The sequence below is a fragment of the Pteropus vampyrus genome, unplaced genomic scaffold (genome assembly GCF_000151845.1).
Source record: "Pteropus vampyrus isolate Shadow unplaced genomic scaffold, Pvam_2.0 Scaffold44, whole genome shotgun sequence".
Lineage (NCBI taxonomy): Eukaryota > Metazoa > Chordata > Mammalia > Chiroptera > Pteropodidae > Pteropus > Pteropus vampyrus.
In genome coordinates this window covers 7,805,866-7,827,191 of record NW_011888825.1, presented here as the reverse complement: position 1 = coordinate 7,827,191, position 21,326 = coordinate 7,805,866, and the positions used below count along the sequence as shown (strand labels likewise).

Below are 21,326 nucleotides of genomic sequence, written 5' to 3'. Positions count from 1 at the left end.
CAAAACAGGAGGCAAAAAATTCAAGCCTCAAGGTAAGCCATTTCAATGTTAAGTATCCACCTTTTTTACTAGCAGATTATAAAACCAGCTAGTTTTACGCAATAATTTATTTCATTTTTTGGCCTCGGAAACTCAAAGCTGTTACCCCAACCCCCAAGAAGCCAGAGGAAGATAACATATAGTAAAATGGCAGCAAATTACACAAATCTAAAACACACCTACACTACATTATAATAATATGTCAGCAGATAACATAAAAATGATCTCTTTATAGAATATATGGTCTTTAACTGAAGAACTCCAAAAATGATGAATACTTACGTCTTGATGTTCTCATGGTACACCTTGGTATCTGATGGCTGGTTATAGAGTGGCTATAAAATAAATCAAATGTTTATATATAAAATGTTGTACATAAGTCTAAGAAGAGACAAAAACAAATTTATATTTTAACGTAAGCCCAGATAAAGTAATAATGGGTCTACACAATATATGCCCTACCAAAACCTCCAGACTTTTGGGTTTCCTGAATAACTCTATCCCATCTCCTGATTATGCCACTCCTGTAAGAAAGTTTATAAATCCAATGCATACCATAATAAATACATTTATTCACAGATTTTTAATTTTAAAGGCAAAGGAAGATTAAGCACCATCATCATCCTAACAGAATAATTCAAAGAGCTTTATTTTGTTCTTACTTCGCTCATGCACTATTATTTTAAACTTTATCACAAATTTACTGCTCAGCTACATTCCTCTCACCCCCAAAATAAACAGATTGTATTCCATCTTACCCCAAGAAAAATTATTACAAAAAAGCAATAAAAACAAAAAAAGAAATTTTTTACTTACTAATTCAACTTTTGGGCCAAGACCTTCAAATATTTTATGAGCTTCTTCTGCTTTTTTCTACAAAGACATTATTATATTGTATAATTAAAATTTATATTACCTAAGTGCAAAATCACCACCAATTTAATATTTACCTAAAGACAACTCTACAGTTAACTTATTCATATTTCCAAATATTCTTCTTTCATATGAAAGGCCAAAATACTCTATTTTCAGTTTCCTAACCAAATTCAGTCAAAGCTTAACACTTGTATTGAAAGTACTACCTAAAGAATTGGTAAGTTCTTAAAAGCAAACACATATTAAGATTCTAAGGAGAGGAAACATCTACAATTAGAAATGAATCCCTCAAACATTATGAATACTTCATCTCATATATCTTTAATGAAATTTAAATACATAAAGCACTGTAAAGTTGCCCATCTTTACTGTAGTAAAACAAGTTGATCTCTTTGGAAACCAGCTTATAATAAGCTTACTTTCTAGCTAAATAAAACCTTAGTAATAACCCAAACAACAGAGGAAACAACTAGTTTGAATAACTCAAAAGTATTCAGTAGTAAATGCTGAATTATATATGTTTACATGCCATTTTCAAAAGGAAAATAATCTAGGTCAAAGTGCTATCCAACAGCAAACTTCTTTTAATAGACAAATGAAATATAACAAAATTCAATACTAAAGATGTTTAAACTGGAATTATATGACTAGCAAATGTCTCAGTAGTTCTCAAATCTCTCTCTTGCTCCCAACACATTCTCATTAATAACAATGGCTCACTGCCTGGGGCAGACCCTCACCTCACTGCATCTGTGGCTGGCAAACTCTCCAGGGCTTCTGAAGTGGCACACAAATGGGAATGGTTATAAATCAGTATTTCCCGACATTCCCTTAAAATAAATATTCTCCTTTTCATCTCATTTACTGATCATAATCAATCAGTCGAAAATTTATTTAGTACATATTATGTGAAAAGAACCATATTTACCCAGCTTGGGAAGCACAAAATAGTGCGTTCCAAACTTCAAGAAACATTAACTTGCATAGCAAATTCTATTTCTATAGATAGTTTTAAGGCAGTATTTGTCAACCTTGGTACTATTAAAATTTGGGGCCAGATATTTCTTTGTTGTGGGGGCTGTCCTACGCATTGTAGAATATTTAGCAGCATCCCTGGCCTCTTCTCACTATATGCCAGTAGCACTCCACTCTTTCCCCAAGTTATGACAATCAAAAAGTCTCTGGTTGAGAACAACTGCTCTAAGATCACTATTAATCTCAAGAAGCCAAAATTATAACAAAATTCTAATTTATTAGCTTTAGGCATATATTAAATAACAAAAATATCACAGATGATAAATTTGGAAATACCTAGCACTTGCAACTAATGCTCTCTAGACCCAACACTCACCAGTTTTTAAATATGCTTTCTCAAGGCACTCTATATTAGAATCTATACCAAGAACAGGCAGGCTAAGTGGAATTGTACATAAATAATACTGAGAGACAAGGGAACAAAATTATGGCAAATATTTATTAGTATCCTATTATGTAAAGGGACTTACCTTTTCAGGGCTAATTTTAAAGGCTGGTATTTAAGAGGTTCGCAGACCCCAAATTTTTAAGTTTGGCAAAGTTTTATTAAATATTTGACTTCATGTTGGCTTAATTGCTAAGAACATATTAACCAACAGTTTGGCAGAAAAAAATTTAATTTAAAACCCTCATATTTCCATATTATAATTTTTATTCTAAGTCTATAGATAGAAATAACTAATTCCTCGAACATATGTTGACACTAAGAAAACAATGAATAAGACTGTCTTTCCTGGAGTAGGAGGAGAAGAGGTCTTGAAAGGTTTCATAGGGAAAATGATATCGGAGCTGGGTCTTAAAGTACAAGTGTACTCAATAGGCAAGAGACAGACAAGAAAGACAAGACATAGGGACACCTGAATGCAGGGGCAACAACATGGAGTAAAAGTTCTAACAGCTTCAAGTGAACATTCAAGAACCGTTCTGGAAGGATATCACTAAGAAAGGAGCATCATCAGGCCAAGGGCCAGGCAAGTAAGGCATGCAAGCATTGATAAAAAGTTTGGGCTACTCTGTAGAAAGTGGGAAATCATCAAATGGTTTTACTTGGAAAATCACGTCAAAGGACCCAAATATGAAGGATGGGTTAGAAAGAAAAAAGGCTGAAGGAAGGAAACTCACTATCTGTGTAAGAGATGAGGGCTCAAATTAAACTACTGCCAAAGGAGAAGCAATGGAACAGACCAATATTTAGGAAGTAGAACTGATGCTCTTTGCTGATTAGCTAAATCTATAGTGGCAAAGAGAAAGAGATAATTCCCAGGACACTGGCATAGCTGACTTGAGGCTGCTGGCACCAAGTATATTCTCCACTGTCAATTCTTTTCTTTGTTTTGATGTTACATTAACTTGTAAATCATTCAATCAAAATTTTGAAAACTACAGTATGCGAACTCCCTTCCCTATACATATTGTAATTCTGAAATTAGAGCATTTATAAATATTTTTAGAATCCAAAACTAGGAAGTGAAACAGCAAATTGAACTGTTAAAAACAGTCCAAGAGAAGAGTCTGTTTAGAGACTAATGAATGTTAGTCTGAAGTTTAAATATGATGCAAGGCAATTTTTCTCTCAGGAAGCCAACTTTAACAGTCACTTTTGGGAAGTTTTCTTCCTCCCACTAACTTTCTAAATAAAAGAAAGATGCCTTACACAAGAAAATGACTCCTCTCTCTTAAGCCACATTTGGCTTAATTCCCAACCATTGTAGACTGCAGCCAAACAAGGAACAAGGGATATATGTTTGTCATCATCTCTCCTTGCCTATGGTGTGGAAACAGATAAGGTCATTCATTCATTACAAAAAGTTCAAAAAAGAGGGAAGGCCTTACAAAAGGCAGCATGGTGAGGCAGAAATAACATTGAAAAGTTAGTCCTAAGAAAGCCTGTGCTCCAGACTCAGTTGTGCTCTCATCACTTCCCATCCGGGAACCTTTATTACAATTCTATAACTGCACAAGTACAACCACTGCAGATAGCTAGTAGCAGGGTATACAAAAATAATTTGTTTTTTAAAAGATAATTCCTACAGTACTGTGAGGTGAAAATAATCCTCACTGTAACTCTAATACTAAAACAGATTTCAAGTTTGGATGTTCTTATATTTTTCACAGACCACACGACAAACTAAATATGTAAATGTTAAAATGGAAAAAAGAGGTCTGAAAGGAAGTTTCAGTTTTGTTGATGGGCATCAAGAAACATTTACCATACTAATTAATGAAAACATATACATACAAAAATTAAACACAAATTAAATTCTCTATCAAATCCTATTCGATAGCTTTCAGTCCTCACATCCTAGTCGGGTAACCACAGAATTCACTAATGCTGGAACTGTTTATAAGGCCTGTAAGACAAGGCTAATTAAGAAATTCAATCGATTAATAAATATCATTGAATTCAATTTATTTGAAAATTAACTAATACTAAGAAAGAATTCAACATTTTATTTTACAGAATTCTTTCCCATTGTTATCAGTTCTAATCTCTATTTACTTTATCCTTATGGTCACAAATTGGCCAAGAAGCGCATTAGCCTACAAAAGCATTTTACTGTTCCACAGAGCATTTTTTTAAAAGCAGGAAATTTCACATAAAACTCCACACTCCTGGCTTCTTAAGTAAGGGAGCACTTGTCCACCCCAGGTCACATCCCTGCATGACCAAAGAGCACTGCCCCTCTAGGCGTATCATGAGGCAGTCCTCATCACTCATTTCTCTTACTGCCCCCTTCACCCTCACTGGATCAATCTTCCTTTACATGGCTCTGTCTATTCAATAAATGGACTAATTTTTAACTCAGCCAAGAAAATAACATTAATGCCCATGTTACCTGCGTGACACCTATCTTAATTGTTATATATCTGATGACTTTCAACTATCTATACACACACATACATGTATATCTGAGTCCAAGATCATTCCTATAAATGTTTATTGACTAATTCACAGTTGCTTTTCTTAAGGCCAATTTCCTTCAGGATCTGGGCTATTATAAAGTTATAGGCTGCCTGTGTAAGATGTACAGATTCTTAAAGCTCCAGTCACTACAAAGCAAATAAATCAAAGGAATCCCAACTTCTACCTTATGACCATCTTTAGCTAATAAGCCTATTCTCTCCTACAATACTTAAAGCATATTATTTTTTTTTTTGGACTGGGGACTTCTAGAAGCCCAGTGTTAAGCAGCTCCATTGGAAAGTTTTCTTCATATTAAGGTGAAATCAGTTTCCTTTTAACTGCTAGTTCCAAGCTGGCTTCAAAAACTACCTTTGACATCTCAAAATTATTAAAAGAGCTGAGGCCTAGCTTTCCTAAATCCATGGACACTTATAATTGTGAGTATAAAAAAAAAAAAGAAGTTATTTTAATAAACCTAAAAAAGCAAAGTCTACCTAAAGGTCAGTGGCCTCATACTTTATAACTAAGATTCAAACCACAGCCCAGCTATCAAATCTGAAGCAGATAATGCAAGTCATTTCCACATTCAATGACCCATCTCTACCAGAATGGTAACAGTATTTGGCATTTATTACATTAAAATAAAGTAATAAACTATAGAATAGCTGTTTTGTATTATTTGCTACAAACTTGCTGGTCAGTATTTAAATAGGAGAGATTCAGCTGATAAAGTTATACTCTCATTAAATAATATTTGTACGATACATAATAATTTAAGACACAACTGTCAACTTTTCTTCAATCTATAAGGAAAAAACCACCAAGCCTCAATGTTTAAGAATATTATTATAACAGAAGCCAGGTTTTAATACAACTAACATCACAAGAGAACACACTGAAAACTAAAAATGACACAGTTAAATGGTTTTAAAGGCCTGTGCCATCAGAAATGGCATGGCGTGAGCTTACCCGATTCTCATCATAAATAATTTGGACAATACTGCGGTGTTTCTGCTCCACGGGAGGAGGAGACACAGGCTTCTCGGGCTCAGGAGGTTTAGCTGCTTCTTCTTCAAGTTGTTGCTAAAAGATCCAAAAAGGAAGAGTCAGGCATCTGCTGCATATCGCCCCCATCAGTAATTAATCTCCAGACATAACATATACCACTAAGCAATGCTTTGCTGATACTATAGCAATCATTTACTCTTCTAGGGTCTAAGAGACCCAAGGGCTCTAACAAATCAAATCAGATTTATTTTGAGTAATAACTAAACAAGATAAATCATCATTAGATAAATAAATTCTCTTATATTTTAATTCTGATAAACCAAAATAATAAGAAAAACTAAACATATGAAGGTACTCCCCCATATACTTTTATCAGAATGAACTTTTGTGGCACTGGAAAAACACTTTTATACATTATGTACTCAGCATGTACTAATGTCTGGTGGGGACAGAGTATGGGAGAACCACATTTAAGGATTAGTCCTTAATTCAGCATAACACCATATCCCCACCCCACCCCCCCACCCAACTATATTTTGTAGTCAAGAGGCACTGGCAAAATCATAATATGGACTACTGGGATGTGCAATTACAAAACAGAAAGCTATCTATATTACTCTGCCTGAGTTTGAGCCTTAGGGTCATCCTTCACAAGTGGTGTGATCCTAAGACTCTTTCTAAGTCCTTACCTCAATCTTTAGCAAGGATATAAACCACTCACATGTAAAGGATGGATATTAATCCTACCTATCATATTGCTTTTTGAGAGGACTGAACAAAAAAAGCACATCACAACTACAAATATTCAGTAAACATTACCTATAATTATTACTGAAGTAAGCAGGAACTTTGTCTGCTTGGTTCACTGTTTTTTTTCCCCAGCACCTAAACCACTGATATCTAGCAAATGCTTAACAAATAGTCACATGAATATAGTATAAGTTCACTTCCTAAGATAATAAAAAAGACATTAGGTAAAGATGTTAGGTCTACTCAAAGACTAGAAGAAAAAATTATCTGTAGTACTAACAGTCAAGGCTCCTATTACTATAATTCAGACTATAGCCAAATGAAAGGACAAAAATCCTCCAGGAGAGAAGCTTCAATGACCACTTCCACTTTGGAATTGAAAATATTCTTGCAGTCTGCTATCTATATAAGCAAAAGATAGATATTTGGAGTTGAGATCATTTTCATGGAAATAAGTTCTACAACCAGGCCCTTTCTCTCCTTTGCCCTGAGAGCCTTCTTTTAGAATCTCTGTTAAGTACGAAAGGAATAAACAAGTTCCAAGAAATTACATTTTATTCTCAGCACCTAAGTAGCCCTGGGACAAAATTATTGGGACAGAAAGTCTAAAAACAAACAAACAAAAACAAAAAACACAGACTTTCCTACTCTATTTGTTCTTTTACATTATCTTTATAATAATTTTGCAAAAATTTAAAAATAAATTTAGCTGGAATTTTTACTGAAAGTGTAAACATATGAATTAACTGAGTGTACAATATCATTAACACTGTTTCTACCCAGCTGTAATATATGTTTTGACTTACTCAAGTTGTCTTTTCTTGACAGCTACTGAACATCAGATAATGGTCATATATTTCATAATTTTTAATTATTATAATTGGTACATATTATTGAGCATTTACTGTGTGCCACATAATATTCAATACATTCATTATCTCAACTCACACAACACTCACATGATTTAGCTGGTGTTATTAGTAGTAGTATTACCATTTTATAAATGAAGAAATAGAAAAGACAAGCCCAACCTAGTCGAATCAGATCCTCTAAGACTTAGGAGACCAGTCAAGCGTATCATTATAAATTTAACATGATTCAATAAATAAGAGGGCTTAACATATTTTAAAAAAAGCAAGTTATTTTAATGACCAAGCAGATTTTAAAATGAGCCAAATTAAAATTCCAGCAACAAAACATAATTACTGAAAATGAAGATATATTTGATAGATTGAATATATAACTGAAAGACATTTAAACGCTGCCCACAATGAAGCCCAAAGAAATAAAAAATAAGAAAGAAAAGTAATTAAGACACATGGAAGATGAGTGATATTATATTAAACAGGAATTTCAGAAGGAGATAACAAAGAAACTTTAAAAAAGGGTTTGGTTAAAAAAAGATAATGGCTTAGAATTTTCCAGAACTGATGAAAAACCCTAACACATTCAGGAAACCCAATGAATTTTAGACAGGATAGAGTCAAAAAAAGAAAGAAAAAAAAAACCCCACTCTTAAATATATCATTGTAAAAACAACAACACCTGAAGAGAAAGATATTGAAAGCAGCTAGAGAAAAAAATTCAGACTACCCACAAAAGAATAAAGAATAAATTAGAGTAAGGGCTGATGTTTTAAAAATGGAAGCCAGAAGCTGAGAGAAAACCAAGAGAAAATAACCACATACCAAATGAAAAAAAAAAAAAAATCTTTCAATAAACAGGCATAAATAAAAGAGGACATTTAAGTCATAAAAAACAAATACTGAATTTACTAACAGATCCTCACTAAAGGATGCTCTTCAAGCAGAAGCATGTGCCCCCAAATGGAAGATCTTCACTGCAAGGAGTGATGAGCAAATTAAGATGGTAGATATGTGGATAAGCCTAAGTGAACATGACCATATAAAGTAATGTCTATGGGGATTTAAAAAAACAAGAAAGAAATAAAATATGACAACAAAAGCATAAACTTTGGGCAGAAAGAGAAAGTAATCAAGAAGTTTCATGCCTTCATATTACTCGAGAAGATGGTTAAGATACTAATTAATTTTAGGCTTCAAGTTAAAAAGGCTGTTAAAATTTTCTGGGGAAACCACTATAAACAAAGAAATGTGTAAAAAATCTAGAGTAGTAGGGCAGGAGAAAATGGAATAATACCAAAAAATCCACCCAAAAGAAGGACTGAGAAAAACAAACAAAAGTATCAACATCAGCATAAAAAAAGACAGGACAAACAGAAAGCATAAAATAAAATACTTAAAAATAATTGAGATGTTACCAATCATCATAATCAGTTTAACTAAATCATCCTGTGGAAAGACAGGTTGTCAGAATGGATAAAAATTAAAAAAAATCCAGCTATATACCTATATAAGATACACCTTAAATATAAGGGCACAGAAAGTTAAGGGATGTAAAAAAAATTAACCAATATCAACCAAAAGAATGCTGATCTACAATGGTAGAAAGGATTATTACCTTAGATAGAATATCATTACTTTACAGTAAAAAGTTTCACTGACCAGGAAAATAACAATTATAAACTTGTATACATCTAAAATAGGAGCCTCAAAATAAATAGGATAAAAATCAAGAACTGGAAGAAAATACTTGCAGATCATATACTTTGATAAGGCGTTAATATCCAAAAATATGAACTAATGCAACTCAACAGCAAAAAAAAAAAAAAAAAAAAATACAATTAAAAAAATAGACAGAGGATCTGAATAGACATTTTTCCAAAGACATATGGATGGTCAACAGTTACAAGAAAGGTACTCAATAACACTAAACATCAGGGAAATGCAAATCAAAACCACAATGAGATACTACTGCACGCCCAAAAGAATGGCTATTATCAAAAACACAAGAAATAAATTTTGGTGAAAAGGGAACACTTGTGCACTGCTGGAGGGAATGTAAATTGCTGCAACCATTATGGAAAACTGCACGGCAATTCCTCAAAAAGTTCAAAATAGAACTTATGATATGTGAAATAAGTAAGACAAAGACAAATACCATGTGATCTTATCTATGAAATCTAAAGTGTACCAAAAAAAATTTTTTTAAAAAAGCACTTATAGAGGCCAGACTGGTGGCTGTCAAAGGTGGACAAGTGGGCCACACGGGTGAAGAGAGTCAAAAGTTATGGGAATGTAATGTGCAGCACACAGGTTACAGTAAAGAATACTGTACTGCATATCTGAAAGCTGCCAAGGGAGTAAATCTTCAAAGTTATCAACACAAAGAAAAAAAATCTGTATCTATATATATGTTGACAGATGTTATCTATACTTACTGTGATCATTTCACAATATAAACAAATACTGAATGATTGTTTTATACCTGAAACTAATATAATGTTTTATGCAATTACACCTCAATTAAAAAAAAAAGTGAGAACTACTGGGAAAAAGGAACAAACCCAAAATCATAATGGTAACTGTTAACTTGAAAACAAAAATGAGGCAAGATACAGACAATCTTTTCATGAACATACATTCTTCTCAAGTATGATCAGAGTATTTTTATGAAAACTGACTATCATACTAGACTTAAATTCAAGAACCAAAAATTTCAAAATACTATTTATTAGAAACAACATTCCCTTAAAAATTAAGTTAGAAATTAGGTGGTTCCAAAGAATAGTGGTTAGCATGTCTGCTTTACACACAGAAGGTTCTGGGTTCACGCCCCAGTGGAGCCACAGTCCATACCCCAGGTGCGCCAGGCCCCGGGTGTGCACTGTGAGCGCATGGGAAGAGATGCTCTGCTTTCAGAGATCCAGTTCTTAAGGGGAAACAGCAATATCTGTAAGTCAGGGGTAGAAGAGGGGGGGAACGGGGGGACGCGGTTAGAATTAAAAAAAATATTAAGTTAGAAATCAAATAACTAAAAATAGTCAAGAAAAAACTATATATCTAGATATTAAAAAACACTTCTAATTAATACGGGAGTAAAAAAAGAAATCATAATGGATAATAAAAAGTACTACAAAATAAAACTTGTTGAATGAAGTTAAAGTAGTGTAGAGAGAGGAAAAAAACAAGAAAATTAAAGTTGAAATATTGATGTGTTAAGGAGGTGACATAAAGACCAAAATAAAACTTTAATAAGAAGCTCAAACATATAAACATATAATGATATTCCAAAATATAATAATCTCAAAGAAGATTAAACAGGAAAAATTATCTCTAGAAGAAATAGAATGATTTTTTTTAAAGTTGAATCACTACTTTAAAAAATTTTCACACCAACACAAAAAAAATACCCAGTAGGCTCAGCTGATTTTACCAAGTTCTACCAAACACTAAAAGAACAAATAATTACAATCTTACTCAAATTATTTGAGTTTAGAAATATTATGACATTAGTATGATCTGTTACCAAACCAGACCAAAAAAGTATAAAAAAAGAAAACTAAAGGCCGATCTTTCTCTCACAAATAAGAAACAAAAATACCAAAATAAATATTATTAAAGGAAATCCAGCAATTTATAAAAAATAGATAGCTAATACGTCATGACTAAGTTTGGTTAAATCTAGAAATCCACAAGTGATTTAACAATAGAAAACAAATTTAATGTAGTTCATTACAATATATTAAAGAAGAAAAATTATGTGATCAGCAATCTTATGAATAAAAGCATTTGATTAAATTCAACATCCCTTCATGATTAAAATTGATGAAGAATAGAAGGGAATTTCCCACTGTGATGAAGGATATCTACAAAAATTGACATTATAATTAGCAGAAAAGGTAAAAGGCATTTCTTCAAAAACAGAAAATAATGAGAATATTGTATTGTTATCTTAACCAGAGAAACAGGCAACAGAAAAGTAAGAAAAAAGTTTAAGAACTGGAAAAGAAGAAACAAAACTGTTCTTTTTTTAACTGTTGATAACATCATTACCTAGATAAAAGCCCCAAAGAATCCATGAATAAGTAATTACCATTAAAAGGATAATTTAAGGAGGTTGCTGCTCTTTATTTTTTAAAATCGAATGCACATGTCAGAAAAATGTAATTTTTAAAAAGATATTAACAATAGCATAAAAAATATAAAGCACTTAGAATTAAATCTAACGTAAGGCATATAAAATAATTACGACAAAGTAATAAAATATAAAAGACTTCCAAAACAAATGGATAGATGTATTTATAGATTGGAAGACTCAATATTATAAAAAAAAAAAAAAAATCATTCTCCCTAAACTGATCTATTGAGATTCTGTATGATTCCGCTGAAAATTCCAGAAATATGTTTTAGGAAACTGAAAAATGTAATCTTAAAAGTTATATGAGGCAGTAAAAATATTTAATAGCTAAAATAGGCCTGTTGGAAGTAGGGCTTGACTTATTGAGGGGAAAAAAAAAGAATTATTATAAAGCTCTAGTAATTAGGAGATTATCTGTTGTATTTGTTTATCAATACCACAAAGGACAATAAATAAAATACAAGGCCCAGAAACTTGAATTGTATTAGAACTAAAATTGTAGAACAGTGGGAAAAGACGAACTTTTCAATTAATCATCCATATAGGGGGGAAAAAAAAAATGAATGTTGACCCTTAACTTGAGGCAAACGAATCAATTTCTGGTAGATTAAAAATAATGTAAGAGTGACATCAGTAGCATGGCAATGGGAGAAGACCTCCAGGTCTCTTCCTTTGAAGTAACAAGTTGGACAGCTATAATTCAATAAAGCATTCCCTGCTTAACACAAAAACATATCTGAAAGTTCCTGGCATTAAGGTATCTGAAGGTGAGGGAATCAAGGCCACCAGATGAGAAGGGAGGGGATAAGGATAGGGACAAAAGCTGCAGATGCAAAATGGTGCTCACCAGTGGCCCTAGCAAATGCAATAGCAGTGAAGGGTTGGGGTACAAACCCCACTGGGCAAACCAAAGGAGCAGATACAGCAAACAAACCTGGGGGGCCAGCACACATTGAGGCTGAGCCCAGAGTAAAGGGCAGAGAAGTGGTGCAAAAGTTGGGCATTCCACAAACCATCATCACCCTACCAAGATATTCACAGATGCAGGAACCTGCCTACCACCCCATTCTCCTGTGGCCCACCAGACAGTAAAATCCTCACCTTAGACAGATTGTAAAAAGGTAGAAAAAGATTTTCCAGCCATAGTGTTCTATACTTACTGGGGCTAAACCAACTAAAAAAGAGTCACAGACAATGCATACCTGCTTCCCACTGTCTACCACTCTCCTACCCATCTTAGGGGAGCCTAGTAGAAACAGCTGGGTCAATTCAGACAGAGTGGTTCTGCCCGCTGGCTTCTGGCTACAAGAAAGCAGTGCTAGAACACACAGGACAGGAGGCCCAGAGCCCACCACTTCCCATCACAGGAGTGGTGCTCCAAGATTAAAGCCACCAGGTTGTAAAGGGGATGCTCATCTCCTGGAGGAATATGGGGTGGTTTCCACAGCAGAAGCAATATCCCCTAACAGATATCACAGCAGCCCCAGTAGCATAGGTAAAGAGAAAATAAAAATTTGCGCTTCTGACCACCTGCTAGAAAACAAAAGACTTCTACTTAACCTGCTAAACAGTGAAGAGTCAAATACTTAGGGGAAAAAAAACTAATTCCCACAAATGCCCAAGCAGATTAATAATCCATTAAGTATAATGAATAACAAAGAACAAGGAAATTCAGAAAGAAAATGAAAAAAATCTCCAGAAAATTAACTTAAAGACATGGAAGACTTAGATTTAAATGACAGGGAATTCAAGATTGCAGTTTTGAAAAAACTTAATGAGGCACAAGAAAACTCAGAAAAGCAATTCAATGAGTTCGGAAATAAAATCAATGAACAAATGGAGTACTTCACCAGAGACTGAAATTATAAAAAAGAACCAAACAAATTCTGGAGCTTAAGAACTCAATATATGAGATAAAGAATGAACTAGTGAGCTTAAGAAACAAAGCAGATTGGATTGAGGCAAGCATTAGTGATACTGAAGACAGAAATCTAGAAATGACTTAGGTGGAAGAAGGGAGAGAATCGAGAGTAAAAAAAAAAAAAAAGAAAGAAAGAAAGAACTCTACGAGAACTATCTGACTCCACTAGAAAGAGCAATATAAGAATAATGAGTATCTTAGAAGAAGAGAGGGAGAAGGAAACAAAGAGCCTATTCAAACAAATAATCAGTGAGAACTTCCCAAACATATGGAAAGAACTGGATTCTCAATTCCAGGAAGCTAACAGAACACCTAATTGTATCAATCCAAAAAGGCCTTCTCCAAGGAATATTACATTAAAGCTTTCAAAAATTCTCAAAGCAGCCAGGTAAAAGAAGACTGTAACCTACAAAGGAAACTCTATTAAATTAACATCAGATTTTTCTGCAGAAATTCTACCAGCTAGGAGAGAGTGGAATCAAATATTCACTTTATTTAGAAAAATCACCAGCCAAGACTACCATATCCAGCAAAGTTATCCTTTAGATGTGAAAAAGAAATAAAGGCTTTTCTATATATACAGAAGCTGAGGGCATTTACCACACAAGACCTACATTACAAGAAATTCTGAAAGGTGCTCTTCTACATAAAACAAAGACAACAGGATACCAAACTATGAGTATGATGACAAAGAGAAGCGGAAATAACTACAACTCTTGTTCAGAATAGGGTATTAAATATTTAAAGATTAAAGGAAGTAAAAGCATTAAAAAAAGACAATAGCTGTTGCAATGTGGGAATGAACGCACAGGATAAAAAGGGATAATTTGTGACAACAAAACCATAAAAAGAGAGAGAGAAAACGGTTAAACTTGCACAGGTGAACAGTAGAAAACAGACTATTGTACATATAAACAATTTTTTGCATAAACCTAATGATAAACAGAAAACAAAAATCTAGAATTTAGGCACATAATAAAAAAAAGAAAAAACAAAGGAAATCACGGAATACCACCAAAATAAACAGAAGAGAAAAAAAAAACCAATGGAGATACTGAGCTACTAGACAACAGATAAAATGGTTATAGGAAATCCTCATACGTCAATAATCACCCTAAATGTAAACAGACTAATAAGCTCACCAATTAAAAGGTACAGAGTAGCAGGACAGTTTAAAAAACAAAACTAAACTGTATCCTGCCTTCAGGAGACACATCTCAGCTGCAAAGACAAAGACTCAAAGTGAAGAAGTGAAAAATGATACTACAAGCAAATGGTATCCAGAAAAAAGCAAGTGTAGCCAAACTTATATCAGATTTCAAGATTTAAAAAGTACTGAGACAAAAGTGGACATTTTATAGTGATAAAAGGGATAATACATCAAGAACACATAATATTTATTAATATGTATATGCACCCAACCTGGAAGCACCAGAATACATGAAGCAAATACTGAAAGAACTAAAGGGAGAATCCAACAAAAATGCAATTATAGCAGGGGACCTAAATATCCCATTGACAGCAATGAACAGATCACCCAAGGAGAAAATCAATAAGGAAATATCAACCCTAAATGACACATTAGACCAAATGGACATAATCGATATTTACAAATCTTTTCATATATAACACAAGAAACATTCTTCTCTAGTGCACATAGAACATACTCAAGGATAGACCATATGTTAGGATAGACAATACCAGCCTCAACAAATTTAAGACTGAAATCATTGTAAGGATATTCTTTATCCTCACAATGCTTTGAAACTGAAAATCAACTGCAAAAAGAATGCTGGAAAAGCCACAACTATGTGGAGATTAAACAACATGCTACTAAATGACAACTGGATCACAGAAGAAATAAAATAAGAGATCAAAATAAACAGAGACAAATGAGAATGACAATATGACATATCAAAATTTGGGGGGTACTGCAAAAGCAGTAATAATAGCAATATAGCATTACAGGCCTACCTTCTAACAAGAAAATTTTCAAATACATACCCTAACATTTTAAAGAACTAGAAAAAAAAAAAGAACAAAGCCCAAAGTCAACAAAAGGAACAAAGTAATAAAAATTAGAGCAAAATTAAATGAAATAGAGAACAGTAGGACTCAGAGAAGATGGAGGATTAGATAAAAGCAGAGTTCATCTCCTCCCAGGTCTGCAATGAACTTACAAATTATAAAGTAATCAATGTGGAGAATCATCTGAAGTCCAGCTGATCATAAGGCCTACATCTGATAATATAAAGGAGCCACAATGAAGCTGGCAGGAGAGGCAAAGTCATAAATTGGGCTGGACCCACACCCCTGGGTAGTGGAGGAACACTGGGAGGGAGAACAAGGCTGCAGAGGCTCTCCTGAAGGTCCTGGTCTCATATGGGGGCTCCCCAGCCCAGGGTCCCAGCCCAAGATCCCAGCCCAGAGAAGAGGCAATTCCAAGAACTCTGACTATAAAAACCAGAGGGGATTCCAGTCGTTTGAGGAAGACAGAAAGAGACTGAAACCCTAGACACCCCTGTGCACAGGCTTTCTGACCTGTGGACACTCATCCAGGACACAAGCAGTGGGTCAGTGACTCACATGGGATTCATACTTAGAAAGTCTGCATTACATGGCGCCAGAACAAGGGCTGGAAGGGCAGCCACCCTTGTGCATTAGTCTAACCCATCTACTAGGCAATCTACAGACCAGCCAGCTTGACTGTGCAGACCCCTCCCACAGAATCATTAGGAAGCCCACCCTACCCAACCTGAAGATGGCCTAGGGATTTTGTTGCTGGATAGCTGCCAAGCCCAGCTCCAATTTGGGGCCAAATATTCACAGCAGGCAGTGAGCCTCATTTCCATTTCCAGCTGGTGGCCAGTGCTGTGAGCCCCATTTCCGAGATAGGGTCAGGCAGATCACTGATGCCAACACAAACTTAGGCGGATCTCTGGGACCTGTGGGCCAGTCCCTAACAGCACCTGGTCTTACTGTGATCTGGGACTTCCATGGGAACACATGAACAGTTACCAAAGTTGCAGCAATGCTGAGGCTGTATTGATCTGACTGCCATTGTCTCTCTGACACCCAGCCCCATCCTACCCACAAATTGCCCGACGAGGCCCATTGACAGTGAACTGCTACAGCCCTGCCCCGCCCCTCCCCTGATCTCCTAGGCCATACAGGCAACAAACTAGCTAGCACAGGTCTGGCACTACACAGAAATCAGTGGCCAAGAGACCTCTGCAGCCTGCAAGAATTGCAATATTGCGTCTGAGAAGTACAGCCACCCCAGATGGCAGCTGGTCTCACTGTGATTTGTGACTACAGCGGGAACGCCCAAGCACAGAAGTTGCAGCAAAACTAAGGTCGTTTTGGCCGGATGGACCTTGTATCTCTGAGATCCTGCTTCACCCAAGCCACAAAATGCCTGCAGTCCATTGACAGGCAGCTTCTCGTGCCCTGCTTGGCTCTGGGGTTGTACAGTCTGCACAGGTAACAGACCTTGGCTAGAAAAGTAAGCGCATTTCAGGGAAAACCACTGCTGCCTGTATAAGCGGAACTATCTCTTGAGGAAATTGCAGTGGTCTGTATTGGCCAGATGACCCTTGACTTCCTGAGCTCCTGCCCCATTCAATACACGAAGTGCCCACTGCACGCTGCTAGGCAGCTGCCCCTGCCCCTGTCCCTGGGGCAGCGTATTCAGGCCCAAGGTGGGCGACAGCTGACCTTGCTACGAATGGAAACTTGTACAGGGAGCCACAGAGACAGCACTGGCATGTAAACTGACATTGCAGTGGAAGGGGAAAATTTACTCAATAGGCCCAGGACACTACCAGGGACCCTGTGCCACCTAACACGCATGCCACCCAGAGGCTCATCCAGTTTCAGAGACTTACAAGCAACTGACAAGCAGTGCCAGGCCTTGAGGAGCACTGGTCCTTCTGCTGAACTGCCACAGGTCAAGGATGAGGGATAACAGACCATTGTCTACAGTGTTATCTCTTCAACTTACCTATAGATCCAGCATTGGCAACAACAATCTGCAGGTCACTTTGTAGTTCCCACCAGGTAGCCCTGAGCAATCAAAAGCAGAGGCTGACCTTGGCCTACTGGGGAGCCCATCCCAAAAGACCACAAAACCAACGCATTTGGAGGCTGGAACCAGAACACAACGGAGCAACTCCTGACTAGTCACATTAGTGGTACACACAAAGGGTGGTCGTGACAAGTACACAAGCCTGCTAGGGCAAATCCCGCTCAGTGGGGTCAGCCCACACACAGCAACTCTTACCCTGTGGGTGCAGCAATTCCCACAATTAGCCTGAGAGTTAATCCTATCCACTGATGTACTAACAACAATAAAGGCTTGGCAACAACAGAAGATCACACATACCCACACAAAGATCACGTCTAGAGCACCCAACATAAGGGATCTGGGAGATTGCACCACTGGGCCACACAGGACACCTTCCACATTAGGACATCTGGCCAAGGCTGAGAGACGAAACAAATATTCCTGAAACCTAGACACGAACACAGAAAGGCTAAGAAAATGAGAAAACAAAGGAACATGCCACATAATGAAACAATAAGAGAAAACGCCAGAAAAGAAGCTAAATGAAATGGAGGCAATCAACCTACCAGAGACAGAGTTCAAAATAATGGTTATAAGAATGCTCAACAAACTTATGGAGAGAATGAATGAGCACAATGAGAACCTCGACAGCATAAAAAAGGACACAGAAACCAGAAAAATACCAGACAGAAATGAGAAATACAATAATTGAAATGAAGAATACACTAGAAGGATTCAAGAGTAAACTGGACTAAGCAGAAGGTCGAATTGGTGAACTGGAAGACAAGGTAGCAGAATATACCCAATTAGGACAACAAAAAAAAGAATTTGAAAAAATTAGGATAGTTTAAGAGACCTCTGGGACAACATGAAGCATAACAAAATCTGGAGGACAGGAGTACCTGAAGAGGATGAGAGAGAGCAAGGGATTGAGAATCAATCTGAAGAAATAATGACAGAAAATTTCCTTAAACTGACACAGGAATTAGACATACAAGTTTGAGAAGCACAAAGAGTCACAAACAAGAGGAATTCAAACAGACCTACACCAAAACACATCTTAAAGGCAGCTAGTTACTTACAAGTGTACCCCTGTAAGAATGTCTGTTGATTTTTCAAGGGAAACTTTGCAGGCAAGAAGGGACTGGCAAGAAATATTCATAGTAATGAAAAACAAGAATCTACAAACGTGAATACGCTACCCTTAAAGGCTTTTGATTAAAATGGAGGGTGAGATAAAGAACTTCTCAGACAGGGAAAAGCTTAAAGAATTCATCACCAACAAGCCAATATTACAAAAAATGTTAAAGGAACTTCTGCAAAAAGAGAACAGGTAAGAAAGAAAATAGAAAAAACAATTACAAATAATAAAATGGCAATAACTACGTACATATCAGTAATCACTTTAAATGAATTAAATGCTCCAATCAAATGACACAGGGCAGTCAAATGGATAAGAAAACAAGACCCATGCATATGCTGTCTACAAAAGACCCACTTTAGATCAAATGACACTTACAGACTGCGAGTAAAGGGATGGAAAAAGATTTCACGCAAATGGAAATGTAAAAAAAGCCAGGGTAGTGATACCTACGTCAGGTAAAATGGACTTTAAAACAAAGGCTATAATAAGAGACCAAAAAAGGCATTACATAAATGATAAAGGGATTGATAAATCAAGAGGACTTAACCCTAGTAAACATATACGCACCCAACACAGGAGCAACTACATACATAAAGCAATTATTGAACGACAAAAAAGGAGAGATCAACAGTAATACACTCATAGTAGAAGACTTTAACACCCCATTGACACCAATGGACAGATCTTCCAGGCAAAGAATCAACAGGGAAACAATGAGTCTAAAAGACACACTAGACCAGATAGATTTGATAGATATTTTCAGAGTATTTTATCCCAAGGCAGCAAAATATACATTCTTCTCAAGTGCACATGGAACATTTTCCAGGATAGACCAAATGTTAGGACACAAAACAAGTCTCAATAAATTGAAGAAGACTGAAATCATATCAACCATCTTCTCTGATCACAACGGTCTGAAATCAGAAATCAACTACAAGAAAAAACTGGAAAATACACAAACATATGAAAGCTAAATAACATGCTACTAAACAATGAATGAGTTATCAATGAGATCAAGGAAGAAATCAAAAGATACCGAGACAAATGAAAGTGAAAACATAACGACTCAAAATCTATGGGACACTGCAAAAGCAGTCCTAAGAGGGAAATTCATAGCAACACAGGCCTACCTCAAGAAATGAGAAATAAGCAATCTAACCTTACACTTAAAAAAACTGGGAGGTGGGGGGAACAGCAAACAAAGCCAAAATGAAGAGAAGGAAGGAAATAATAAAGATCAGAGCAGAAATAAAAGAAATAGAGTCCAGAAAAACAATACAAAAGATTAATGAAACCAAGAGCTGGTTCTTTGAAAGGATAAACAAAACTGACAGACTCATCAAGGAAAAAAGAGAGGACTCAAATAAATAAAATCAGAAATGAAAGAGGAGAAATAACTATGAACTCCACAGTAATACAAAGGATCATAAGAAAATACTATAAGCACTTACATGCCAACAAATTAGACAATCTGGAAGAAATGGACACATTCCTAGAAACGTACAATCTCCCAAGACCGAGTCAAGAAGAAACAGAAAATCTGAACCAACCTATTACCACCAATGAGAAAGAATTGGTAATCAAACACCTCCCCAAAAACAAGAGCCCTGGACCAGATGGCTTCATAGGCAAATTTTACCAAACATTCAAAAAAGAATTAACACCTATTTTTCTCAAACTATTCCAAAAAATTCAAGAAGAGGGGAGGCTCCCTAACTCCTTCTATCAGGCCACCATTACCCTGATTCCAAAATCAAAGACATTACAAAAAAGAGAAAACTATAGGCCAATATCTTTAATGAACATTGATACAAAAATCCTCAACAAAATATTAGCAAACCGAATTCAGCAAAACATTAAAAATGTCATGGGGGTGGCTCCATAGTGTAGTGGTTAGCATGTCTGCTTTGCACGCAGAAGGTCCTGGGTTCCTGCCCCAGGTGGAGTCATGGACCACATCCCAGGTGCGCCAGGCCTTGGGTGCATGCTGCGAGCATGTGGGAGGATACTGCTTGCCTTCAGAGATCCAGTTCTTAAGGGAAAATGGCAACATCCATGGGTCAGGGGTGGAAGTGGGGGTTGGGGGCGGATTTAAAGGGCGAGGGGGGCGGGGAATCATACACCATGATCAAGTTGGATTTATTCCCGGGATGCAAGGTTGGTATAATATCCGCAAATCAATTAATGTGATACACCACATTAACAAATCAAAAGATAACAACCATATGATCATATCAATAAATGCAGAAAAAGGTTTCAACAAAATCCAGCATCCATTTATGATAAAAACTCTCAGCAAAGTGGGAATAGAGGGAACATACCTCAACATGACAAAGGCCATATATGACAAACCCACAGCTAACATCATACTCAATGGAGAAAGGCTAAAAGCGTTTTTCCTTAAGATTGGGAACAAGACAAGGGTGCCCACTTTCACCACTCCTCTTCAACATTGTATTGGAAGTCTTAGCCACAGCAATAAGACAAGAAAGAGAACAAAATGTATCTGAATTGGAAAGGAAGAAGTAAAACTCTCATTATCTGCCCAGGACATGCTATGTATAGAGAACCCTAAAGATTC

The 21,326-nt window shown here is 36.0% G+C and overlaps 1 protein-coding gene across 23 annotated transcripts in view; it reads right to left on the bottom strand.

Annotated features, from left to right (window-relative positions):
- NCOR1 (nuclear receptor corepressor 1) overlaps positions 1-21,326 on the bottom strand; it is a 174,125-nt gene that overhangs the window by 99,697 nt on the left and 53,102 nt on the right. For all 23 annotated transcript variants that reach the window (XM_023529976.1, XM_011359005.2, XM_011359008.2 and 20 more), the window contains exons 6-8: positions 5,825-5,938; positions 856-912; positions 322-374 (exon numbers count right to left, since the gene is read on the bottom strand). In XM_023529976.1, coding sequence (XP_023385744.1) covers positions 322-374; positions 856-912; positions 5,825-5,938 — 224 coding nt within the window. The remainder of the gene's footprint in view (positions 1-321; positions 375-855; positions 913-5,824; positions 5,939-21,326) is intronic.